At 43.3% G+C, this 26,471-nt stretch overlaps 3 protein-coding genes and 1 pseudogene across 7 annotated transcripts in view; 1 reads left to right on the top strand and 3 right to left on the bottom strand.

Annotated features, from left to right (window-relative positions):
- Nucleotides 1-16,738, top strand: part of LOC126996936 (uncharacterized) — a 31,520-nt gene extending 14,782 nt beyond the window's left edge. Inside the window, exons 1-12 of one of the 4 annotated variants that reach the window (XM_050857883.1) lie at nt 5,703-6,025; nt 8,168-8,218; nt 9,020-9,247; nt 11,162-11,252; nt 11,807-11,990; nt 12,195-12,394; nt 12,654-12,811; nt 13,392-13,581; nt 13,767-13,910; nt 14,212-14,329; nt 14,423-14,511; nt 15,364-16,738. In XM_050857883.1, the coding sequence (XP_050713840.1) occupies nt 8,174-8,218; nt 9,020-9,247; nt 11,162-11,252; nt 11,807-11,990; nt 12,195-12,394; nt 12,654-12,811; nt 13,392-13,581; nt 13,767-13,910; nt 14,212-14,329; nt 14,423-14,511; nt 15,364-15,518 (1,602 nt within the window). In that variant the 5' untranslated portion in view covers nt 5,703-6,025; nt 8,168-8,173 and the 3' untranslated portion in view covers nt 15,519-16,738. Of the gene's footprint in view, nt 1-5,702; nt 6,026-7,090; nt 8,219-9,019; nt 9,248-11,161; nt 11,253-11,806; nt 11,991-12,194; nt 12,395-12,653; nt 12,812-13,391; nt 13,582-13,766; nt 13,911-14,211; nt 14,330-14,422; nt 14,512-15,363 lie in introns of those variants that run through there. The other 3 variants (XM_050857880.1, XM_050857881.1, XM_050857882.1) reach the window with 3 other exon arrangements.
- LOC126996934 (phospholipase D2-like) overlaps nt 1-26,471 on the bottom strand; it is an 87,103-nt gene that overhangs the window by 46,238 nt on the left and 14,394 nt on the right. The window contains exon 1 of one of the 2 annotated variants that reach the window (XM_050857877.1): nt 15,341-15,466. The exons of the other annotated variant lie outside the window; for it this stretch is intronic. The gene's annotated coding sequence lies outside the window, so the exon portion shown is untranslated. Of the gene's footprint in view, nt 1-15,340; nt 15,467-26,471 lie in introns of those variants that run through there. 2 annotated transcript variants of the gene reach the window in all.
- LOC126996938 (uncharacterized) overlaps nt 17,385-26,471 on the bottom strand; it is a 26,692-nt gene continuing 17,605 nt past the window's right edge. The window contains exon 5 of the transcript XR_007751760.1: nt 17,385-18,066. The gene's annotated coding sequence lies outside the window, so the exon portion shown is untranslated. The remainder of the gene's footprint in view (nt 18,067-26,471) is intronic.
- On the bottom strand, nt 17,973-19,780 carry LOC126996940 (uncharacterized; annotated as a pseudogene).

Genomic DNA, 26,471 nt, shown 5'->3' with positions numbered 1-26,471 from the left:
TGTGCGGGGGAGAAGAACTGGCGGAGACGGTACAGAACGCCCAGCCTCGAGGAAGCTGATTTAGTAAGAGATGAGATATGAAGTTTCCAGTTGAGATTTTGAGTTAAGGATAGACCGAGGATGTTTAGTGTTGAGGAAGGTGACAGCTGAGTGTTGTCAAAGAATAGGGGATAGTTGTTTGGAAGATTGTGTCGAGTGGATAGGTGGAGAAACTGTGTTTTTGAGGCGTTGAAGGACACCAGGTTCCTCTTGCCCCAATCGGAAATAATAGTAAGGTCTGAGGCCTCCAGCCTTGAGTCGTTAAGTTCCTGTAGGGTGGGTCTTCTATTAAAAGAAGTTGAGTAATGCAGAGTGGAATCATCGGCGTAGGAATGGATAGGACAGTTCGTTTTGGAAAGATCATCAGTGAACAGCAGAAAGAGAGTGGGAGATAGGACAGAACCCTGTGGGACACCACTGTTAAATGGGCTCTCACACATTCCCGGTCCCGGTCGCGACCGTCCCCGATGACTCCCGATAAGCCGGTCGCCGGTCGACCGGCTGTAAGATCGGGGATTGTCGGCGGCAGACCGCCGGTCGACCGCCGGTCGACCCTGAGGACCGTAGACGCAGCCGACCACCGCCGGTCAACTTTAAAATTTTCAAAGATATCGGCGATGCACCCGGTCGACCGGCGGTGTGGAAAAATGTCGCCGGTCGACCGGCGGTAAGCCGCCGACACCCACGGCAGACCGGCGGTAGACCGCGAGTGAACACCTGTGTCTGACCTGGGGATTAGCGAGGATGGAAGGAGGAAAACGAAGAGGAACAGGTAGGAGCGAGGGATGAAGAGAGAGAGGGAGATGAGATAAAGGAGGAAGAGGAATGGGTGAAAGAGAGAGAATATATATATATATATAGAGAGAGAGAGAGAGAGAGAGAGAGAGAGAGAGAGAGAGAGAGAGAGAGAGAGAGAGAGAGAGAGAGAGAGAGATAGAGAGAGAGAGAGAGAGAGAGAGAGATGGAAGGAGGAAAACGAAGAGGAACAGGTAGGAGAGAGGATGAGAGAGAGAGGAGATGAGATAAAGGAGGAAGAGGAATGGGTGAAAGAGAGAGATATATATATATATAGATATATATATATATATATATATATATAGAGAGAGAGAGAGAGAGAGAGAGAGAGAGAGAACAGAGAGAGAGAGAGAGAGGAGAGAGAGAGAGAGAGAGAGAGAGAGAGATGGAGGAGAGTGAGGAAAGAAGGAGAGAGGTGGAAAGAGATGAAAAAAGGAGGAAGAGGAATGGGTGAGAGAGAGAGAGAGAGAGAGTTTTATGCACACGAATGAATTTTGGTATGAAGCTATTTAGGAGGTAATTATAAATATATGAAAATGCAAAGAAAGTGTTTGCTCGTCGATGTGCAGCAGGTCTGCCGCCAGTAGACCGGCGGTCTGCCGCCGGTAGGCCGGCGGTCTACCGCCGACTGACCTGCTGCAGTCGCCGGTCGGAGAAATCGAAAATCGTATATGGTCGCCGGTCTACCGCCGGTAAACCGCCGGCTTACCGGCGGTAAGCCGCCGGTCCGGGGATTATTGCCTATTTTGTCGGCGGTCAGGCCCCGATCGGCTTATCGGGAGTCATCGGGGACGGTCGCGACCGGGACCGGGAATGTGTGAGAGCCCCTTAATAGGTTTAGGGGAAGAACAGTGACCGTCTACCACAGCAGAAATAGAACGGTCAGAAAGGAAACTGGAGATAAAGGTACAGAGAGAAGGATATAAACCGTAGGAGGGTAGTTTGGAAAGCAAAGATTTGTGCCAGACCCTATCAAAAGCTTTTGATATGTCCAGCGCGATAGCAAAGGTTTCACCGAAACGGCTAAGAGAGGATGACCAAGAGTCAGTTAGGAAGGCAAGGAGATCACCAGTAGAACGCCCCTTGCGGAACCCATACTGGCGATCAGATAGAAGGTTAGAAGTGGAAAGGTGCTCTTGAATCTTCCGGTTAAGGATTGATTCAAAAGCTTTAGTTAGACAGGAAAGTAAATCTATAGGGCGGTAGTTTGAGGGATTGGAACGGTCACCCTTCTTAGGCACAGGCTGTACAAAGGCATACTTCCAGCAGGAAGGAAAGATAAATGTTGATAGGCAGAGACGAAAGTTTGACCAGGCAGGGTGTCAGCACAGAAGCACAGTTTTTAAGGACAATAGGAGGCACTCCATCAGGTCCATAAGCCTTCTGAGAGTTGAGGCCAGAGAGGGCATAGAAAACATCATTTAGAAGAATCTTAATAACAGGCATAAGGGAGTCAGAGGGGGGATGAGGAGGAATATGCCCAGAATCGTCCAGGGTGGAGTTCTTACAGAAAGTTTGAGCGAAGAGTTCAGCCTTAGAGACAGATGAGACGGCAGTGCTGCCGTCAGGGTTAGGTAGAGGAGGGAAAGAGGAAGAAGTGAAATTGGAGGAGATATTTTTGGCTAGATGCCTGAAGTCACGGGAAGAATTAGAAGCAAGGTGTTGACATTTTCTATTAATAAAAAAAGTTTTGGCAAGTCGGAGAATAGATTTGGCACGATTCCGGGCTGAAATGTAAAGCTCAAAGTTAGTGGGAGATCGAAGGCTCTGGAACCTTTTGTGAGCTGCCTCTCTATCTTTAATAGCACGAGAACAAGCGTGATTAAACCAAGGCTTTTTAGCATGAGGAGTAGAGAAAGTACGTTGAATGTATGCCTCCATTCCAGAGACAATCACCTCTGTGATGCGCTGAGCACACACAGAGGGGTCTCTCTCCTGGAAGCAGTAATCATTCCAGGGGAAATCGGAAAAGTACATCCTCAGGTCGTCCCACCGAGCTGAAGCAGAATGCCAGAAGCATCGCCTCTTCGGCGGGTCCAGAGGATGTACAGGAGCGATAGGACAGGATATCTATCTATCTATCTATATCTATATCTATCTATCTATATCTATCTATATCTATATCTATCTATTTTTTTTTTTTTTTTTTTTTAATTTTTTTTACGTTGCTGCCTATTGCGCCGGTAGGCATCTTCCCGGTGGGGCCTGATGGTCGGCCCAAGGCTTCTTCCAGGTGGGGTCTGATGGTCGGCCCAGCCCGTTCTGGCGCAGGCGAGTGTTTATAGTGGCGCCATCTTGCATTGGCTCATGCTGCCCCCCGGAACTCGTTCTTGATTCGCTTGGACGGCTTCCTCTAGAGTCCGGGTTGATGGGTGGTCTTCAGGACAGTATGTGGGTAGTTTTAAGCCACACGGCGGTGACTGAAAAATGCGAGTGGTAGTGTGGGGATTCGAACCCGCGTCGTCCATCACGCGGTGAATGTGGGCCCAGTACGCTACCAGTTCGGCCACCGCCGAAATAAATAAATATATATATATATATATATATATATATATATATATATATATATATATATATATATATATATATATATATATATATATATATATATATATATATATATATATATATATATATATATATATATATATATATATATATAAGAACATAAGAACGCATGAGTCTACAAGAGGCCGGTAGGCCTGTACGAGGCAGCTCCTTTGACCCTAAGCTCCCGTGTATCTAACCCCACCTAATATCGCTCTCCATGAATTTATCTAGTCTATTTTTGAATGTGACAATTGTATTGGCACTCACCACATGACTGCTAAGCCTATTCCACTCATCCACCACCCTGTTAGTAAACCAATTTTTGCCTATGTCCCAGCTGAATCTGAATTTATCCAGTTTAAACCCATTACTTCGTGTCCTACCCGGTTCTCTTACCAACAAAACCTTATGAATGTCTCCCTTATAAAAGCCCTTCATCTATTTATAAACCTCGATCATGTCTCCACGCACCCTTCGCCTTTCTAGAGAATGCAAGTTTAACTGTTTGAGTCTTTCCTCATATGGCAAGTTTCTCAACCCCTGAATCATCTTAGGCGTCCTTCTCTGCACTGATTCTAACATTTTGATATCCATTCTAAAGTAAGGTGACCAGAACTGAACCGCATAGTCAAGATGAGGTCTAACTAATGCTAAATATAGTCTGAGGAAGACTTCGGGGCTTCTGTTGCTTACGCTCCTTGAAATAAATCCCAGTACCCTATTAGCTCGATTTCTAGCTTGAATGCATTGTGCCCTTGGACGGAGATCAGAGCTCACTAAGACCCCTAAATCCCTCTCGCACCCAGACCTGCATATGAGAGTGTCATTTAAGCAATAGTTATGTGAGGGGTTGTTCCTACCTACGCTCAGAATACTGCACTTCCCTACATTGAACTCCATCTGCCATTTATCCGCCCAGTCATACAATCTGTTGAGTTCACCTTGGAGAATACTAGCGTCCTGATCCGACTCAATTACTCTACCGATCTTGGTATCATCTGCAAATTTACTAACATCACTACTAATTCCTGTATCTAAGTCATTGATATATATAATAAACAAAAGTGGACCTAATACCGAACCTTGTGGGACCCCACTCGTAACACATCCCCAGTCAGATCTTTTACCATTGATTTGCACTCTTTGCTTCCTATTGCTAAGCCACGCCTTGACCCAGTTCAAAACTTTACCCTCTACTCCGTGAGCCTGTAATTTAAGCAACAGTCGTTGGTGAGGAACTTTGTCAAACGCTTTACTAAAATCAAGATAGATTACATCATAATTTTCATCTCTGTCAACCGCCTCAAATACTTTATTGTAGAAGGACAAGAGATTGGTGAGGCATGACCTACCTTTTGTGAACCCATGCTGCAAGTCGTGAATTAAGCTATGTTTCTCTAAATGCTCCCGAATGTTCCTGGCTATTATGGACTCCAGCATCTTGCCTATAACCGATGTTAAGCTAATTGGGCGATAGTTTGAAGCAACTGACCTGTCCCCCTTTTTAAAAATCGGCGTCACATTAGCTACTTTCCATAGGCTCGGCACATAGCCAGTATTTACCGACATCTTAAAGATGTCGGTTGGTGGGTCACTGAGTACATCACCTAATTCCTTTAATACCCTCGGAAATATCCCGTCAGGACCTGGCGACTTGTTCTTCTTAAGTTTATCTATCTCATCCTGAACTACTTGCCTGGTAATCATTATATCCCTCAATTTGTCGCCATCCCCGCCCTCGTACACCTGAACTCTTTCCGGTATAGTCGTTCGATCCTCCTGTGTGAATACTGAAAGGAAGTAGTCGTTCAACAATGTGCTCATATTTTCGTAATTTTTTACTAGCTCCTCTGTGTTTGTTTTCAGCGGTCCAATTTTCTCCCGTGTTTTTGTTCTATACATCTGAAAGAAGCCCTCAGGATTACTTTTCGCCTCATTTGCTATTTTGATCTCATAGTTCCTTTTTGCTATCCTGGTGTTTTTCTTAACTAATCTAGATAGTTCGACGTACCGGCCCCTGAGATGTGTTTCACCATTCTTTATTTTCTGATAAATTCCCTTCTTTAACCCAATCTCGTGTTTTAGTCCACGAGTCATCCACTTAGGATCATTGTTTTCTTTTCTAAGTGTTCGCTGTGGTATATATATATATATATATATATATATATATATATATATATATATATATATATATATATATATATATATATATATATATATATATATATATAATACTATAATAATAAATAGTAAACAAGACAATATGAAAAACAAGAAGAATCATGAATATATAAAATAGGTATGGAACTAACATTTTCTTTTATTTCATAATTAATTTACTATTTATTACTTTATTTATGTCTTAATATCATTATTCTGCCATTTAACCTTTGTTTCATTTTCAGTTATTTAGATTTATTTCTTCTTTCAGTTAGTGGTTTGTTGTTTATTAATAGTACGTAAACATTCATTCATTATAAAATATTTGTAGGAGAGCAAAACAAAAACAAGTCACATTTATACATTTTATTACACATACTATCATACATATTACCACACATATAACCACACATGTTATTTACTCGCCCACAGTTCTGTCCTGCCAGGCCACTGCTCCCCGTGTGTTGTAGTAGTCCATGAGGTAGGCGCGGATTCCCGTGCTTTTATATGCCACATGGGCATCAGATGATCAGCTGTCAGAAATCTTGGCACTGTCGGAGAATTGTCCCCGACATGTCGCCAACACTTCGGGACATGCGAAGACAATTCGGAGACTTGTCGCCAGTTATTCCGCGACAAAAAAAAAAAAAAAAAAAAAAAAAAAAAAAAAACAGATTTTGAGCTCGGCGACATGGACACCGAATAGTCGGCGACATGTCTCCGAATTGTCTTGAGCATTTGCCGATATGTCGCCGAATGGTCACGAACTGTAAAGCCCCAAATACACTACCGAATTTTGGTTCATGAATGTGCGCGAATATGCAAGACATCCTGTGTCGTGGACAAGTTCGGCATCTTTCTTGCCTGTTCTTGGCCGTTCGAAGACATGTCTGCGTCCACCGCGCGACTTTTGACAGTTGGTCACGACCGCCACGAAAGTTTCATGTTGCATGAAAAATTCGCGGCCGTTCGCCGAATATGCACGAATGCAAAATGGACGCCGAATTGTCGGCGAAATGTCGCCGACATGTCCCAGACAACTCGGCGTCCAATTCGCGGTGTTCGACGAATTGTCGCCGAATTTTGACCGTTGAAATTTTAATTTTTTTGGCGAATTTGTCGCCGACATGTCGCCGACTACTCGGGGACATGTCTTCGAAATGTCGCCGAATGACCAAGACTATTCGGGGACATGTCTCCGAATATTCGGCGAACATTCGGCGAATTAATCACGACACGGCAATCGGGTCGCGGTGGGAGGTGTACACGGGTCTCTCTCTCTCTCTCTCTCTCTCTCTCTCTCTCTCTCTCTCTCTCTCTCTCTCTCTCTCTCTGTATATATATATATGTATATATATATATATATATATATATATATATATATATATATATATATATATATATATATATATATATATATATATATATGGAATAAAATAATAAAATAATAAATAGTAAACAAGAAAATATGAAAAACAAGAAGAATCATGAATTTATAAAATAGGTATGAAACTAACATTTTCATTTATCTCATAATTTATTTACTATTTATTACTTTATTTATTTCTTAATATCATTATTCTGCCATTATATAACATTTGTTTTATTTTTTAGTTATTTAGATTTATTTCTTCTTTCAGTTACTGGTTTGTTTATTAATATTACGTAAACATTCATTCATTCTAAAATATTTATAGGAGAGCAAAACAAAAACCAGGTCACATTTATACATTTTATTACACATACTATCATACATATTACCACACATATTATCACACACGGTATTTACTTGCCCACAGTTCTGTCCTGCCAGGTCTCTGCTCCCCGGGTGTTGAAGTAGTCCATGAAGTAGGCGCGGATATTCTTGGGGTCTACCATAGCTCTTGGGTTCCGCAGAGGGTCGAGTGGAACGATTTGATAGCCCTCTTGCCATTCCCCAGGAACAAGTTGCGAGAGAGGAGGTGGGCTCTTAAGCTGCCGGTGAAGAAGTGTGTTGCACCTCGGATTCCCGTGCTTGTATATGCCTCATGGGCATCAGATGATCAGCTGTCAGAAATCTTGGCACTGTCGGAGAATTGTCCCCGACATGTCGCCGACACTTCGGGGACATACGAAGACAATTCGGAGACTTGTCGCCAGTTATTCCACGACAAAAACGTTAAAGTTTCAGATTTTGAACTCGGCGACATGGACGCTGAATAGTCGGCGACATGTCTCCGAATTGTCCCCGAACTGTCTTGAGCATTCGCCGACATGTCGCCGAATGGCCACGAATTACAAGAATCTTGGTCATGTCGGCGAATCGGTCGCCGAATTTTTTCACGAACTGATTCGGCGACAAGTTCGTGGCCAAAATTCGGCAGTGTATTTGGGGCTTAAGAATCTTGATCATGTCAGCGAACCGGTCGCCGAATTTTTTCACGAACTGATTCGGCGTCAAGTTCGTGGCCAAAATTCGGCAGTGTATTTGGGGCTTTACCCAGAGCGAATACAGATCAGATTCAGATCCGGGTCAGTGATCTAGAGCTGATCAGTGTTCTAAATAGAAGACGCCTTAAACAAAGTCCTAGATTAATTAATGACACGGAACCATAATCTCCTCTAATGATGGCCTTTGTTCCAGATCAACATGCCGCAGCCATCCATCAGCGCCATTAATTTCAAATACGATAAGGTATGTAAGCAAAGAGTGTAAGTTATATCATCATCAAAAGTAGTTCATCGACTCTCCTTCCTATACTGTCTTCCTATTCGCAGGTCAACTCAAATAACCAAAAACTGTTGATCGACTTCCCCTTTTTATATCCCTTTCCCATTATGCTTTCCTATTCTCACTTATCTTCAACTTATATGACCAAAAACTGCTGATCGACTTCCCTTCTCATTCCCTTTTCTATTCTGCTTTCCTGTTCCCATTTATCTTTTGTCTCGAATGACCAAAAACTGTTTATCGACTTATTTTTATGCTCCTTTCTTATTCATATTCATCTTAAACTAATTTTTACACCTTAAGACATTCTTCATATGCTTCTTCCCTATTTGAATTTATTATTTTTATATATTTTTTTACAACCAAAGGCTGTTTCCTGACCTTCTCCCTCTTCTGCTCCCTTCCCGATCAGTCCCCTGTAACGGAGTAATGTAATAAGTAACTTTTTAAACTTTTGAACATTCCTTTAGCACTGTGGAAGGATTATCAAAAAGGGAAAACCAAAACCTGAATAACTACACGAGGGTCTTCTTCCTGAATATTTATTTAATCACTAACCTAAGTGTTAGAAATAGAGATCATCGCAAGTCCGACCACAAGAATGGGAAAAAGATGGACAGTAAACGAAGAAGATAAAGAAGAAGGAGAAGAAGAAGAGAAAGAAGAAGAAAAAGAATGAGAAAAAGTAGAAGCTATATATTTTTGTTCTGGATAAACGAGTCAGGGAAAGAAAAATAACCTCGGATTCGTTCCTTCTCACAATAGGACTTCCTTAAAATACGGACCCTGTTCGGGGTGACGGACTTGATGTGCAATGAGTCCAACTGTCACGGGGTCGGACACACGTGGAACAACCGCCACAACTTGCTGGGCCTGTTCTGGCTGATGCTCACCACCACGATGGTCTGCTGCCTCTCCTACGTGGCCGCGGTGCTGTGCCAGGACTTCCTCTCCAGGGAAATCCAGTCACAGGTAATCATGGATGACAGAAAGGTAATGTTTTTCATATAGTGTTTTGCGACGATGGTCCATATTCTTAATCCGGTAGCTGCGGGGATCATGTTTCTTAAAGGCCCCTCTAAGCGAAAAAAAAAAAAAAAAAAAAAAAAAAAAAATGAGAAAAAATCATCACTCACGCAAACCATTTCATGATATATATCAACCCATTTCTGATCAGTTTATGCATCATCTATTTTGGGGGGTTTATATCATGGCAAAAACTTGGCCCGTCGCTAGTACACGGTCAAGAAACAAATTTGGTCCTTCGCTGCTACCTTAAACGTATCCGGCTCTCATTACGACTGTATCCCAAGGCCATGGAAAAGATTAACAGGGTTTTCATGGGTGACTGTCCCGTTCAAGATGCAGAAGCCGTGTAAAACTATCACTGGGATCACAAAACAGTCCATCAAAATCCCAGCAACTTTTAACAGAGGATTTCTAAACAGGCGGACTGAGGCGCCGATACGTTTAAAAATGCGGTCTAATGTCATATATATATTTTTTTTACAACAGAGGAGACAGCTCAAGGGCACAAAAAAGGAAACAATTATAAAACTAGACGCATAGCGCTCGGAGAGTGCACATCTCCGCCAAAGATCGTCCTGGAAATTGATATGGGCATCATCTGTGATCCTATGCATCATATGGAAGCATTTGTTTCGAAATTTGATGAAATTCTATTTTTTTAAAACTTTGACCTTGGGCCAACTTTTCGAGGTCAAAGTCAAAGGTCAAGATCAAGGCCATGCAAGGTGCATCATATGGAAGCATTTGTTTCGAAATTTGATGAAATTCTATTTTTTGGAAACTTTGACTCTGGACGAACTTTTCGAGGTCAAGGTCAAGGCCATTCAAGGTGCGTCTTTCAATGAGCTAAAATATGAACCAAGTCTGAAGTCTCTACGATGAAGATAGCCGAAGTTATGGCCATTCTGAAATTTTGTGCGACCTTGACCTTGACCTTTGACCTTTTACATAAAAAAAATAATGGGTACTATTCTGGATGGACACGCATCATATGAAAGCATTTGTTTCGAAATTTGATGAAATTCTATTTTTTTGCAAACTTTCACCTTGGGCGAACTTTTCGAGGTCAAGGTAAAAGGTCAAGGTTAAGGACATGCAAGGTGCGTCTTTCCGTGAGCTAAAATATGAACCAAGTCTGAAGTCTCTACAATGAAGAGAGCCGAAGTTATAGCCAATCTGACGTTTTGTGCGACCTTGATCTTGACCTTTGCCCTTTGACCTAAAAAAAAAATAATGGGTTCTATTTTGGATGGACACGAAGCTTCCCTGAAAAAATGGTTGAGATATCCACAAAATTGTGCACAGGAGACTGTACACGAACAAATAAATAAATAAATAAATAAATAAATAAACATACTGACCGGACCGAAAATATAACCTCCTCCCAACTTCGTTGGCGGAGATAAAAAAAAGCCCGCTACTCGCTGCTCCTAAAAAGAATCCAAAGAGGTGGCCGAAAGAGGGGTCAATTTCGGGAGGAGGGGTGTCCTGATACCCTCCTCTTGTGTATAAGATTGAATAATTTGGATCGGGCGAATACAAAGCCACTATGGCGGACTGTGGAATCGGCTCATAGTGCATGTGGAAGAGAAGGGTGACTGAAGGAGTACATGGTCGGCATTCACAGACGCTTCAGCCTTCCACATCAACTATTTCCAAAGGCCAAACAGGAGCTCAATCGGGTTCTAGTTAGTGTTGTTTTAGGTTCATGGTACAGAAGAAGGCTGAAACAACAGACAGGGTTATAAACCTACTAATGGAAATGCCGACAATTCCTACGAAAGCCTTGTCAAATGTGTGTTCTTGGGCCCCGAAGTGGTTAAGAATACGACACAATAAAATTATGTACTGATTCGTGTTTGTTTTCTCTCCTTACAGACGTCAGTGGAGCTCAAGGGTGACTCGGCGCTACAGTTACCTTCGGTTGTGATATGTAATCGTGCCTATTTCTCCCGCCGAAAGCTGACCGGTAAGAACGATGAGAATGCGTGGCTGGGAGGCGAAGAACGAACGGGAGGAGAGGAAGGAAAAGGAGAGAATGGGGAGGGGAATAAGAGTAATGGCGGTGAGAGGCTGTTAAAGAATGAGTTACGAAGATATATTTCCATTTCCTTTTTTTTAAACTTTTGCCTAATCTTGTAGTTAATCTGAGGTTGGTAAGTCTTTTTTATTGCTGTTGAACTACTGCGTCACACTGAAGAGAATAGAGATAGTATCATAAAGAAAACAACCCTTCGTCAAAACAAAACAACACAAAAGAACATCTGGAGCTAAAGTTGATAAATTCTTTCTGACAAATTATTTTTTCTTCTGTTCTCTGCATAGGATCACTGTGTTACGAGAGCTTAGTTTTGTACGGTGAGGCCTGAGTCTGTCATTTATCCTTCAAATTGATAATAGATAAGTAGATAAAGAAATGTAGTAGGAGCATTAGTAAGTGATGATACTACTACTACTACTACTACTACTACTGCTACTGCTACTGCTACTACTACTACTACTACTACCAAGCATTTTCTTTAGATATGGGCGTCAGCAGCGGCCTCACGCACTACCTTATTGTCTCCATCGGCTCCACCTTGATCTCGAAGGACAACTACGGGCCCAATCCGGAAGAGTTTGAACTCAAGAGCCGCGCTGAGCTGCTCGAATACCTCCAGAACCGCAGCATGAGCTTCCCGGAGCTCATTGAGTCGATCTCCTACGAGTGAGGCCAAGTTACTTACTGCACAGACTTTCTTATGTTTGTCTGCTTCTTGTTTCCTTTTATGTCCGTGTTTGTATGTTTGTAGCTGTCTGTGTGTGTCCGTTTCTGTTTCTGTCTGGCCAAACTTGAGAGCAAGAATGAACGGAACAATGGTAAGGCGCGAGGCCCTCTGTCCTCTAACGCTCTGTGCTCGTCCCTGGTAAGGTGTGAGGAGATGGTGCTGCAGTGTAACATCGGGAACCGGCGCTACAACGCCTCGGAGTGCTGTAAGACCTTCGTGCCGGTCCGCACCCTGACGGGGCTGTGCTTCATGCACCTTTCCTCCGACATCGACGCCCAGCCCTCCGACGGGGAGCACATGGGCCTCACCTTCTACTTCAACATTACAAGGGACGACTGGCCAGGTAAGTCTCAAAACAGTGAACGGGCCCAGTGCACCGCGTGATGATATATTTTCAGCACATTTAATGAAGCAGAATAGATTATTTGTCTTTAATAGTTAAATAAATGAAAAAAATGCACCCAAAGGCACACGAAAAACTTTCTCTTGCATCTCTACTTAAAATCGGTCGCAGAAATAAAGGCTAAAGACTTGTCTTAAAATGCCGTCGCCTCGACTTTCTCCTTCGCTACGTCCTGTAATGTTTGCGATTCTCGCGGCAGATCTGGACCCTGGCATCCTGGACCCCTCCCACACGGCCAAGGTGGGGCTGCAGGCCACGCTCATCAGCAACCACACCCACCCCGCCCAAGTGGTGCTGGGCAAAGGCTCCATCCTGGAACCTCGCATCCACTCCTCCGCCACCATTACCCTCACCGTGGTCAGTCTCGGCCCCCCACACGGGCAGCACTGGGGGGAGGGGGGATTAATGTTTGAATTTTGGTGGTGATGGACTTTGCCTTCGTTCTTTAAGGGGGGCGGCTATGGGGGGTCCTCCTGCACATACGGTTCGTCCAATAGCTTTGAAGTTTTAGTATGTTGTTTGTAGGTGTAAAGGTATGATATTCTGTGAATTTCATTAAATTCGGGTGAAGTTTAGTAGAGACTCAAACAAAGCGTATTTTTCTTTTTTTTTTGTTTCACAGACTTTATTTTTCAGTTAATCGCCTTGAAAAAAATACCATCGAAACTTTGTTTACCTATCTACATTTCCCAGCAAGAAAAGTTTTGTTTTTTTGTTTTGTCTTCGAAAAAAAAATGTCACTTATAATTTTCTCCACTCTGTGTCCCGTTTTCTTATGACATTTTTTGAAATTTTATAGCGGGCAAAAATTGTCCTTTAGTTGTAGTTTCAAATGATACCTAATGTTTACCCTACCGTTTCTGAGATGCTGCTGTGATGATACTGTCCAGGATGGTGACAGTTATAGTAATAGAATCCTCTGGCCCGCCACCGGCAGGTGCAGGACACGGGCCTGAAGACGATAGTGGACCTGTACGAGCAGCCGTGTCTGCCGCTCGCTGACCTGAAGCCCGAGCCGGGTCTGCAAAACTTCATTAAGACGAAACCAAATTGTGACCTTTACGCCACGAGGTCCTGCCTGCACCAATTTTGCAACTGTACCTTATACTCCCTCAGCTTTCCAAGAGGTAAGTTGCAGTCCCCCTCCCCTGTGGCGGGGAGCACTCTGCTCCCTTCCCTTCCCTTCCCAGGCTGCGGTCCAGCACACTCAAAGACCACCACTAAGCCATACTTGACTCACATGCACTGTTGAGGTAACCCGCCGCCTCTTTTGCTTATATCAGTATAACTTATCTCTGGCGCATTCCCCCAGACGAGGTGATGCCGTGCATGCTGGCGGACAACGAGGAGTGCCGGCGGCTGCTGCACCGAGGGCTGGAGCCTGAAATGCCTGCTGACCAGACTGACGGTGTCAGTAACGCGACCAGGCTAGCTATTGAGTCGTGCCTCTCCAAAGGTAACACACAAACACGGCACCGATAAGTATTTTGTTTTGTTATTGCTGTATTGCTGTACAGAGTAGCCATAACTGGTACTGAACTGCTGTGTATCCTTTTATCATATTACGACAAATTCGCAGTTATCCACATACTATTTCACGAGCAGGCGTTACAGAATAACAATCACACATGGCTCTGCAGAACATATTTCCCGTGTCGTATTTGCGCTAAGGCCTTTCTCTCTCTTCGCCCCTGAGCTACACCTTATGCTGCACATAACAAAACAAAGAAACAAACACCCCTTCCCTTGTGTTGCAGCGCGGCTCTCCTGCGGGCACCTGTGTGAGCGCCACGACTTCACCTCCGCCACGAGCCACATGCCCGTGCCGCCGAAGATCTACGATAATCTCGTGGACCATTATAATCTCTCGAACGGGTAAGAGGCCCTCCTAAATAATACTAATACTACTAATAATGATAATACTAATACTAATGATGATAGTAATAATAATAATGATGATATCTACAGGAGTGACCTCGCCATAATGACAGCCTTCTACCCTGACCTTCGCTACACCTCAGTCAAAATGTGGCGCAAAGATCTCCTGAACTTTCTATGTGAGTACTGCCTGACGCTCGCCATTTAAATTATTTATATCTCAAACTACCAAAAAGTTTGATGGAAGAAAGAGTTAGATACTACTAAAAATATTATGGGTAGAAATGATAGCTGAAGGACGATTGATGTAACAGAGTGACATGAAGGAGTTGTAGAAGTTATAGCAGACCGAGTGGAAAGACTAAATTGGAACAAGATGGAGAGTACTGACATCAGAGAGAGGTGGAGAGCGTTGGTAAGGTCTCTATCCTGCAGTGGACTAACCATAGCTGATGATGACTATAAAGAAAGAGGTGGGCGCGGTACTGAAAAATCAGTAGTGCGGTTGCGGTAGTGCGGTACTCTTTCCGGAGCAGTGCGGTTGCGGTAGTGCGGTAACATTGTTTTTTCTTTCCCAGTGCGGTACGCGGTGTGCGGTACTGCGGTAGTGGTAGTCACAAGTCAATATAAAAAAAAAAAAAACTTCAGTGCCTATCCTGGCTATCCATTGACGGGAAGGGGAGGAGGGGGAGGGAAGGGAATGCAACTTTCTGAGGGAGGAGGGAGGGGACAGCGAAGGGGGAGGAGGAGATCAGTGTCATGTGAGAGAGGAGGAAGTGGGTGGTGGGAAAGAAGGAAGGAAGGAAGGAAGGAAGGGTAGTGCGATAGCTGCAGTAGCACTAGCCAGGGAGGAATGGTAGGGAGGATATGGGGGAGTGAATGGGAAGGGGAGGAGGGTAGGAAGGGTAGTGCGGTAGTGCGGTACTTTTTTGTGATGCGGTAGTACCGCACTACCGCACTAAGTATCGCATTTGCCCACCTCTGTATAAAGGTTCTCTCTGTACTCACCCGCCCATCTCCTTCGTCCGCAGGCACGCTGGGGGGCTACACCGGCCTCTTCCTCGGCTGCTCCGTCCTTGTCGTCTGCGAATTCTTCGTTTACGTTGGACTCGTTGCTCACGTCATCATCAGGAGACTGATAGAGAGGCAGAAAACTGTCACCATGAAGGTCACTTCAAATGCCTGAGCGTAAACTGATACTTTAGATTAGTACAAAGATGAAACAAGGAATTCTAAGTCTAAATGGGAGAAAGCAATACATCCGGCCATGAAGGCCTCTTTGAAATACACTAGACTGTCTGTGCCTGGAAATGAACATAAGAACTTAAGAACGTAGGAGTCTGCAAGAGGCCGGTAGGCCTGTACAAGGCAGCTCCTTTGAACGTAAGCTCCCGTGAATATAACCCCACCTAATATCGCTGTCCATGAATTTATCTAATTTATTTTTGAATGTGACAATTGTATTGGCATTCACCACATGACTGCTCAGCCTGTTCCACTCATCTACCACTCTGTTAGTAAACCAGTTTTTGCCTATGTCCCTGTTGAATCTGAATTTATCCAGTTTAAACCCATTACTACGTGTCCTACCCGGTTCTCTTACCAACAGAACCTTATGAATATTCCCCTTATTAAAGCCCTTCATCCATTTATAAACCTCGATCATGTCTCCACGCACCCTTCGCCTTTCTAGAGAATGCAAATTTAACTGTTTGAGTCTTCCCTCGTATGGCAAGTTTCGTAACCCTTGAATCATCTAAGTCATCCTCCTCTGCACCGATTCTAACATTTTTATATCCATTCTATAGTAAGGTGACCAGAACTGAACCGCATAATCAAGATGAGGTCTAACTAATGCTAAATATAGTTTGAGGAAGATTTCGGCGCTTCTGTTGCTTACGTTCCTTGAAATAAAACCCAGTACCCTGTTTGCTCGATTCCTAGCTTGAATGCATTGTGCCCTTGGACGGAGATCAGAGCTCACTAAGACCGCTAAATCCCTCTCGCACCCAGACCTGCTTGTGGGAGTGTCATTTAAGCAATAGTTATGTGAGGGGTTGTTCCTACCTACACTCAGAATGCTGCACTTCCCTACATTGAACTCCATCTCCCATTTATCCGCCCAGTTATACAATCTGTTTAGTTCATTCTGGAGAATACTAGCGTCCTGATCCGACTCAATTACTCTACCGATCTTGGTATCATCTGCAAACTTACTGACATTACTACTAATTCCTGTATCTAATATTTATGCTGCTTCTCTTCACTAACCTCACCTTAAAATCAAGATTAAATGATGATGTGTAACACGATGAGGTTATTACAGTAAGACTAACAGTTATTACTCAATGAGAAAACAACATTGTAGATGCCTTGGTATTATCAAATTAATAACACATACCTTTAATTTTTTTTCTTCATTCATATAGTCGTTTTCGATCTGTCAGGTAGAGGCACATGATGGCAGACCTTATACAGTGTGACTGGGATGCTTCCATAATTCATACAGATCTACATTCCATGCAGGAATCATCTACACACTCTTCTATAGGGGCAGTGATTAGCAGGCTTTTTCTTTTTTTTTCTTTCAGTTATCTTTTTGCCCTTGAGCTGCTTCCTTTACTGTAAAAAATTAAAAAAAGCCTGGCGCGGATGTGCGTCACCGCCATTTCAGGTCACATGTGATGGTCGTCGAGGTACAAAAATTGCTTCATCGGTGTTCTTTTTATAGCAAGGGAGACAGTTGAAGGGCAAGATACAGAACCAGCAACAACAAAAAAAGCCCCCTAGACGTTGTTCCGACAAAAGAATAAGAACGAGAGGCCAGAAGAGAGGTCGGCTGCGGGTGGAGAGGTGTCTTGATACTCTCCTCTTGAAAGGGTTAAGGTTGTCGACAGGAGGTAATACAGGGTGACGTGATGACCCATGAAGATCTGCACATAGTATTCTAGAGGTAAATTATAAACCGTACATTAATGATATAGTTTTGTGCAGTCTTTGTCTCTCGCCTCACCCAACCAACTCACCTCCAGCAGGTAAAGGAAGGCAGTCATTTAATTTGCACTTTAATTGTCTTTGAAGTAATTTCATTCATGCATCGCTGAACAAGTGAACATTTCAACGCATTTCAAAAATGACCTGCGTCTCGGAACAACTTTTTATTATTTTATTTTTACAGTAAAGGAAGCAACTCAAGGGCAAAATAAATGAATAAAAAAACCCCAGCTAATCACTGCTCCTATATTGAAAGTAAAAATGGGAGGCCAAAAGAGAGGTCAACTTCGGATGAAGAGGTGTCTTGATATGAGAGCTGAAGTCGTGGGCAGCAGGAAATTGAGACTGTTAATGCAGGAAAGTCAGTTAAAGTTAGGTGGATGTGGGAGGGGGCGTAATGGATGTCGTTTATACACAAGAACTCCTGATTATATGGATTTTTTGATCATGGGTGTAGTTAATGATGACCTAACGACTTGAACAATTTTTCTTGGTGGACGCAGCAGCGGGGATACTTTTTCAGGCTGGGACATTTGTGTGACTTTTATACTCAAGAACTCCTGATTATGGATTTCCTTCATGGGTTTGCCGACTTAACCTTCTGTTGACCAAATGACTGACAATTTATCTTGGTGGACACAGCAGCGGGGACACTTCTTCAGGCTGGGTCGAATATATGGGTGACGTTTATGCACAAGAACTTCTGATTATATGGATTTCTGAGTTGACCTCCTGTTGACCTATTGACTTTAACATTTTATTTTGGTGGACGCAGTGGACAGAGAGGTGACGTTTATGCGCAAGGATTTCCGGTGGCCAGGAACTGATACTCTGGCTGGAAGGTTTCGCAGTAGCCAGCCACCTCATGCAGCGTGCAGTTTTCGACACAGCACTGAGTGTAGACATCAACAGTGCGCTCAGACCTGCGGAATCTTCCCCCAACCCGATTCATCTGGAAGACCCTGGCGGCGACCAGTGGCGGTAGCATCGGATTCTCCTCGTCTAACATCTGCACATCGGGAGTCACAGAGCATTGAAGTCGTGGAGTCACTAAGAATTTCTAACTTGAGTCATATACAAAATCAAGAGTGTTAATTGAGGTGGATTTTCAGTATTTTAATCACATTCGAAATCAAACACCATAAATACGAAGAAAAAAACTAATATAAATCCAACATGCAAAAGAGACTACATGCATACTTACATAAATACATAAATACATACATAAATACACACTTAAATGCTTGCCCTTTCACTTTTCCAAAACCAATATCTTTTGAAAATAACATGAGTTTGGAAGATAAATGGAAACTAATGAAGATCGTTCACACACACACACACACACCTCGATGGCTGCTGCGGGGGGCTGGGGGCTGTGAAGGAGGGGGCGGACGAGGTGTTCCCAATCATTCCTACTGAAAAAGTGTCTGGAAACGGTATGTTCTTATATATTACCATGTTTGCCTTGTAAGTCTGGAATAATCTTCCTTCATCTGTATTTCCTCCTGCCTACGACTTGAACTCTTTCAAGAGGAGGGTATCAGGACACCTCTCCTCCCGAAATTGACCTCTCTTTTTGGCCACTCCTATATACTCTATTCAGGAGCAGTAAGTAGTGGGCTTTTTTTTTTCACTCCCTTGAACTGTCTCCTTTTCTGTAAATAAAAAAAAGTGCTTCCCTGAAAGTAATATATAAGACTTGAAAATCGTTTACGTTTATATATATTAAAACAAGATTGGTAATGAAAATACAAAACTTATGTAATAGTAAAAAGCAGTCACTCTCATATGGTAACAATGAATAATGTTGATATCTTCTAAATTCATCAGGTTTTGTGTTGTTGAGTTTTATATAACGCTGCTTTAATAAAAAAATAAAAAATACAGGACCTTCCCCCCCACCCCCACCCACCCACACACACACACCTCGAGTCCTCCTGTGTCCGGGGTGGTGCTTGTAGGAGCGGCACACAGTGTTCATGGAGTCTAACAGGTTGGCACAGTCCACGGAGAAGCTGCAGTCGTGGGCCCTCGTGGCTGTGGCCGTCAGCAGCATCTGGAAGGAAGGTGATTAAAGGTGTGGTGGGGTGCAGAAGTATTGTTATGACCATTTGTCCCATGTTCAAATATTTACAACAGTCCTACTATATATATTTAGTGTGTGCATGTGTGCATGAGGGGAGGGCATCTCACTAGCAGAAGGACGGAAGGCAGGGACATCCTCGTTGAAGAATGAAGAAAAGTTGAAAGGTGGCAAGGGACAGAGAACAGGACTTTGACGGTGCACCTCAAGCGACGGCCGAGGAAAGGAAAGGCGGAGGAAGACGGTGTATTCCAAAGAAAGTCAAAGAAAGGAAACTAATTTAAGGTAAAGTGAAGGAGGCGCCGAGAGGAAAATTGGCGTGTGTCGTGAGCAGCTGTGAGGCGCACCGCAGGGCTGGAAACGCCGCGCCCATGTTATATACCCCGCGTGAGGCACCAGCGGGCAGCGGAGGCCATTGTGTGCCTAAAAGTACCCCTTGTTTTGACCGTTTTGATAGGCCGCGGCAGCCACCGATTGTATGACTGTGCTGACTCGCCCGGCGCCAAGCTCCCCTCACGCTGAGAAGCAGAGCACGTGTTCCTTTGAGAAAGAAAGAAAATGATAAAAAAATATTTAGAATGAAAAACATACAGACAGAAAGAGACAGACAGATAGAGAAAAAGAGAAAGAGAGGAAGAAAGAGAGGGAAAGATAGAAAAGAAAGAAGGAAAGAAAGAGAAAGAGAAAAAGTAAGAAAGGAAGAAATAAGAAAGAAAAAATGAAAATGAGAAAGAAAGAATTACAATGAAAAAACACAGAGAGAAAGAGAAAAAGAAAGAAAGAGAGGAAGAAAGAGAGAGAAAGATAGAAAAGACAGAAAGAGAATGCGAAAAAAGTAAGAACGGAAGAAAAAAGAAAGAAAAAAAAAGAAATGAGAAAGAAAGAATTAGAATGAAAAATATAGACAGAAAGAAAGAGACAGAGGCAGGAAGAGAAAAAGAAAGAAATAGAGGAAGAAAGAGAGGAAAAGATAGAAAGAAAAAGGAAGAAAAAGAGAAAGAATAAAGAAAGACAGGAAGAGAAAAGAAAGAAAGAAAGAAAGAGAAAACAAAAGAAAGTAAAAGAAGAAAAAGAAAAAGAGAAAAAAAGAAAGAGAAAGAATGAAAGAAAGACAAATAAAGATAAAAAGATAAAGAAAGGAAAAAGAAAGAGAGAAGAAATAAAAAGAAAGAAAAAACGTAGAGAAACAAAAAAAGAGAACGAGAAAGAAGGTTATAAAGAAATGAAGAGACAAAGAAAGAAAGAAAGAGAAAGAAAAAATATAGAAAAAAAGAAAAAGAAAGTAATGAGAGAAAGAACGTAAGAAAGAAAGGAGAAAGAAAATGAGATAATTTTTTTAATGAAAAATATATACAGAAAGAGACAGACAAAAAGAGAAAAAGAAAGAGAGGAAGTAAGAAAGGGAAAGATAGAAAGATTTAGAAAAGAGAAAAAGAGAAAAAAATAAGAGGAAGAAAAAGAAAAAGAAAGACAGAAAGACAAATAATGAGAAAGAAGGAAAATACATAGACAGAAAAAAAGGGCCTCCCCTTCGTAATCCACACTCCTCCTATTGTCTCCTGGGATGTGCAGGTGTGTGTAGGAAGGGAAGGGTGAGATGCGGGGGAGGGGGGGGGGGTCGCGGTGACAGGCTCAGAGCGAACTTCAAGGGAAAGGCTCAGAAGTGGGAATCTCCCTCCTGCCCAGCCAAAAGTGTTCAAGTGACAACGGGCCCGACTTACTACCTGACCCTACCTGACCTGTGAGGTTAAAAAATCCTGCCAGCCCCGCCCCGTGATCTGAAAGCATCTTCCATCCGCACACACTCCACGCCCACAAAAATTATAACCCACACCCTCCCGCAGTCGTATTATGAATATATATATTCCATAAATAGATAACGTACAGACTAACAGTGAGACAGATCGCCATGCCCAGGTCATCACTAGATGTGTAAACAATGGGGGTTTCCCCGGGCCAAGCCACAGGGCTGAAGTTAAGAGTCGATGGACTATAGTATGGCACACAAGACTTGTTTTCTGAAAGCCTGGCGCGGATGTAGAGAATCGGTCAGTGAAGGGGAAGCTGACCCAAAACGAGTCACAGCCACACGGAGATGAGGAAAGAGGACAGACAGTACATATATATATATATATATATATATATATATATATATATATATATATATATATATATATATATATATATATATATTTATTTATTCCATAAATAGATAACGTACAGACTAACAGTGAGACAGATCGCCATGCGAGCAGGTCATCGCTAGATGTGTACACAATGGAGGGTTCCCCGGGCCAAGCCACAGGGCTCAAGTTAAGAGTCGATCGACTGCACCAGCCAAACTCGAGCCCGATATGTCGGCGGCCGCGGTGGTCTTTAGCAAGGATAAAAGAAAAGTCTTCCCTTGTCCTTGGTCTGTAGTCAGTGGGTAAGGGCTTGGTCTCCTGGACGAGATGCCGGAGTTCAATAGGCGCACCTAACATCACCGTAGCCGATCCAGGATTCAGGACGTTTCCTAAGGTAAAGGAGGTAAAGTTATAATTGTATTTCGAAAGAAATCTTTATAACCAAAAACTACTACTAGTTTCATTTTTGCTAGTGACACGAATTTGTGACTGCTAATCACAATAGAATTTCACTCTAAGAAGTGAATCAGCCTCACAGAAATATTACCAGTGTGTGTATGAATGAATACAAAGATAAGCACATACTTTGATTGAACTCTCGGATGTCGCGTGGATCATTAATAAATAAATAAATAAAAAATCTGGATAAGCTACTCTTTAGCCCGTTACCTTAATGGCCCCCCCAAATCAGTCCCTCGACAAAGTGAAACTCAAACTAATTCTAGGGGTTCTCTACAGGCCACCCAACCTTAGCAAGCAGGACACTGATATATTACTGCAAGAGGTAGGCAGGGCGAGCAGGAGAAAAAATGTCTACATAATGGGGGATTTTAACTATAGGAATATAGGCTGGGAAGGCGTGGTGGGTGATCTAGATGCTGAGAATTTTCTGAAAGTAATACAAGATAATTTTCTCATGCAGACAGTGACTGATCCCACCAGAGGTAACGACATTTTAGACTTAGTCCTTACTAACAACGAGAATATGATCAGCGAGCTAGATGTTGGGGGAGGATTAGGTGGAAGTGATCACAAGGAAATTAGGTTTAAATTAGACTGGGCGGTGACCCATGAACTCAACCCTGTGTTGGTGCCTGACTTTAGAAGAGCTGATTATGAGGGGCTCAGAAGTCACCTTGAGGAGGTAAATTGGGGAACCTTAGGGCTGGATGAGGGCCAGATCTCAGGTCTGGAACCGGAAAGACAGGGGAACCATGTAGAAATGACCTACAATAATTTAGTTAGAGTAATTGCAGAGGGTCAGAGACAGCATATCCCTTACCAAGCACGTAGGAAGGAAAATAACGACCCCAAATGGATGACTCGCAGACTCAAGCATGAGATTGGTTTGAAGAGAGGAATTTAAAGGAATATAAAGAACGGAGAAACCCACCTCAGGGGTAGGTATGTTGAGCTAGCCAGGTCGGTGAAGAAGAACACCCGCCTAGCAAGAAAAAATTATGAGATTAGGATAGCCAACGAGGCCAAGAGCGATCCCAAGGGCTTCTTCAAATTGTACAGAACGAAAACAAGGGACAGAATTGGACCGTTCAAAACAAACACGGGTGAGCTCGTTGAGAATGGAAAAGATATGATCAAATGATGAATGAATATTTCCTCTCAGTTTTCACCCAGGAAAATCTAACAACCATTCCGGAGAGGGTTCAGGTATACGAGGGCGAAGAGAACGACAAGTTGAGGGATGTGATCATCACTAGGCAAGTAGTCCAGGATAAGATTGGTAGGTTGAAGAAAAACAAATCGCCGGGCCCAGACGAAGTATTCCCACGGGTTCTGCAAGAGTGCAAGGATGTCCTCAGTGGCCCACTTACCGATATCTTTAAGATGTCAGTAAATTCTGGGTATGTACCCAATCGATGGAACGTAGCTAATGTGACGCCGATTTTCAAAAAGGGAGACAAGTCAGCCACCTCAAATCATCACCCAATTAGCTTAACATCAGTTGTAAGAAAGATGTTGGAGTCAATTATAGCCGGGAGCATTTGGGACCATCTAGAAAAGCATAATTTAATTCATGATTCACAGCATGGGTTCACAAAGGGTAGGTCTTGCCTTACTAACCTGTTGTCCTTCTACACTAAAGTAATCGAGGTGGTTGACCGAGATGAAAACTATGACATATTGTATCTAGATTTCAGTAATTACTAATTAGCTATTACTAAATTACAGTAATTACTAATTAGCTATTACTAAAATTACAGGATCACGGCGTAGATGGGAAAGTTTTGAACTGGATCAGGGCGTGGCTTAGTGGTAGGAAGCAGAGAGTGCAAATCAATGATAAAAACATCTGAATGGGGCAGTGTTACGAGTGGAGTCCCACAAGGGTCGGTGCTGGGTCCTCTGCTTTTCATTATTTACATCAATGACTTGGACACAGGAATTAGTAGTGATCTCAGTAAGTTCGCAGATGATACCAAGATCGGTAGAGTAATCCAATCAGACAGGGACGCTAGCGTTCTCCAGGATGAGCTTGACCATGGTGGTAGAGGGGATGGAGTCGACACGGCCCGCTAATCCCATTCATTCAGGTGAAGCATGAAGCCCACGAACTGTCAAATTTGCGGCCAGATGGAGGATACCCAGCCCGGGTGAGAGCTCATGGCCATGGCTCACGGCCACCAGGGTCCCTGGCGGCCACTACCTCCAGACCCCGTCTCATCCATCATGATGGTTGTGTTTTTTATTACCGTTCATTTATTGATGCGGTATATATTTCATAAATACCTTTTATTTTACTAAGATATTTTTTGGTAAAACTTAACAACACCTGACACTGGAAAGCCTCACCTCCATGACCTCACCTCTAAATAGGACTTAGCGACAGCTTTATCTGAATTATAAATGAGTCTAATACGATCAATCCATACAGCTGCGTAAATCAACGCCTCGCAGGCCTCTCGCCTTGCGGAAATCGAGGTGGGGCGAGTCTGGCCGAGCCCATTAAGGGGGGAGCCTGACCTGACAACACCTGACACCTGGCAGGTGATCCATGGGTGTCCCCAACCGTGCGGCCATGGTGTAGACGGAAATATGACATTTCGGCGGCTACACTTTTTAGGCCTGATGTCGACTCCACCAATCCTACCTCCATGAGGTTGACAGACTATATGATTGGTCGGGGAAGTGGCAGATGGAATTACACGTCGGGAAGTGTAGCATTCTGAGTGTAGGTAGGAATAACCCCTCACATAATTACTCCTTAAATGACACTCCTCTAAGCAGGTCTGGGCGTGAGAAAGACTTAGGAGTCCTAGTGAACGCTGACCTCCGTCCTAGGGCTCAATGCATTTAGGCTAAAAATCGGGCAAACAAAGTACTTGGCTTCATCTCAAGGAGCGTAAGCAATAGAAGCGCTGAAGTCATCCTCAAACTTTACTTAGCACTAGTTAGACCTCATCTCAATAATTATGCAGTTCAGTTCTGGTCCCCCTACTATAGAATGGATATCAATATGTTAGAATCTGTACAGAGGAGGATGACAAAGATGATTCAGGGGGTGAGAAATTTGTTTTATGAAGACAGGCTGAAGCATTTAAATCTGCACTCTCTAGAAAGGCGAAGGTTGCGAGGAGACTTGATCGAAGTCTATAAATGGATGAAGGGCTTTAATAAAGGGGATATAAATAAGATTTTGATAATAAAAGAGCCAGGTATGGACGTGTAGCAATGGTTTTAAGTTAGACAAATTCAGATTCAACAAAGACATAGGCAAGAATTGGTTCACCAATAGAGTGGTAGATGAATGGAACAGGCTTGGGAGCCATGTTGTGGGTGCCAATACCATAGATACATTCAAGAAGGGGTTAGATAAAGCCATGGATGGTGAGGTAAGGTGGGGTTGAGTGTACAGGAACTGCCTTGTATAGGTCAACCGGCCTCATTTTTTTTTTTTTACAACAAAGGAGGCAGCTCAAGGGCACAAAAAAAGAAAACAATAATAAAAAAAGCCCGCTACTCGCTGCTCCCAAAAAAGAATTAAAAGAGGTGGCCGAAAGAAAGATCAATTTCGGGAGGAGAGGTGTCCTGATACCCTCCTCTTGAAAGAGTTCAAGTCGTAGGCAGGAGGAAATACAGATGAAGGAAGGTTGTTCCAGAGTTTACCAGCGTGAGGGATGAAAGAGTGAAGATGCTGGTTAACTCTTGCGTAAGGGGTTTGGACAGTATAGGGATGAGCATGAGTAGAAAGTCGTGTGCAGCGGGGCCGCGGGAGGGAGGGAGGCATGCAGTTAGCAAGTTCAGAAGAGCAGTCAGCGTGGAAATATCGATAGAAGATAGGAAGAGAGGCAACATCGCGGCGGAATTTAAGAGGTAGAAGGCTATCAGTAGGAGGAGGAGAGCTGATGAGACGAAGAGCCTTAGACTCCACTCTGTCCAGAAGAGCTGTGTGAGACTCCTTACGTTATTATGTTCTTATGTTCATTTGGTGATGTTAGGTACGCCTATTCCCGTTACCCTCAGCTACGCACTGTGCTCATTGCTTTGGTCCAGTTCTATTATTATGCTTGCTCTCAGTTCTCCTCGTCATAGGAATACTTTTCTCTCCAATCATTTTTGGGCTCCTCTTACTCTTTTCTAGACCTTCTGTGAGGCGCCAAGTTTCTGAGTTTCATGTTAAGCCTGGCAGGGCTCAGTGGTGGTGGCCGCAGCTAACAGTCTCCCAACCCCGGCCGCCTCTGCCTCCCATTCATTTGCAAGACATTCGCTCGTGCGGGGCCACCAGCACCGCGTCCTGGGTGTTGCCTGACTGGCCTGGCCAAACATATCCTTGTCTTCGTCCACATGGTTGTCACCTGACCTCTCTCTCTCTCTCTCTCTCTCTCTCTCTCTCTCTCTCTCTCTCTCTCTCTCTCTCTCTCTCTCACACACTCTCTCACACACACACACAAATATATACGTATATATATATATATAT

Source organism: Eriocheir sinensis, chromosome 11 (assembly GCF_024679095.1).
Source record: "Eriocheir sinensis breed Jianghai 21 chromosome 11, ASM2467909v1, whole genome shotgun sequence".
NCBI classification, from domain to species: domain Eukaryota; kingdom Metazoa; phylum Arthropoda; class Malacostraca; order Decapoda; family Varunidae; genus Eriocheir; species Eriocheir sinensis.
The sequence above is the reverse complement of the archived record's forward strand: the minus strand, read 5'-3'. Positions and strand labels throughout refer to the sequence as shown.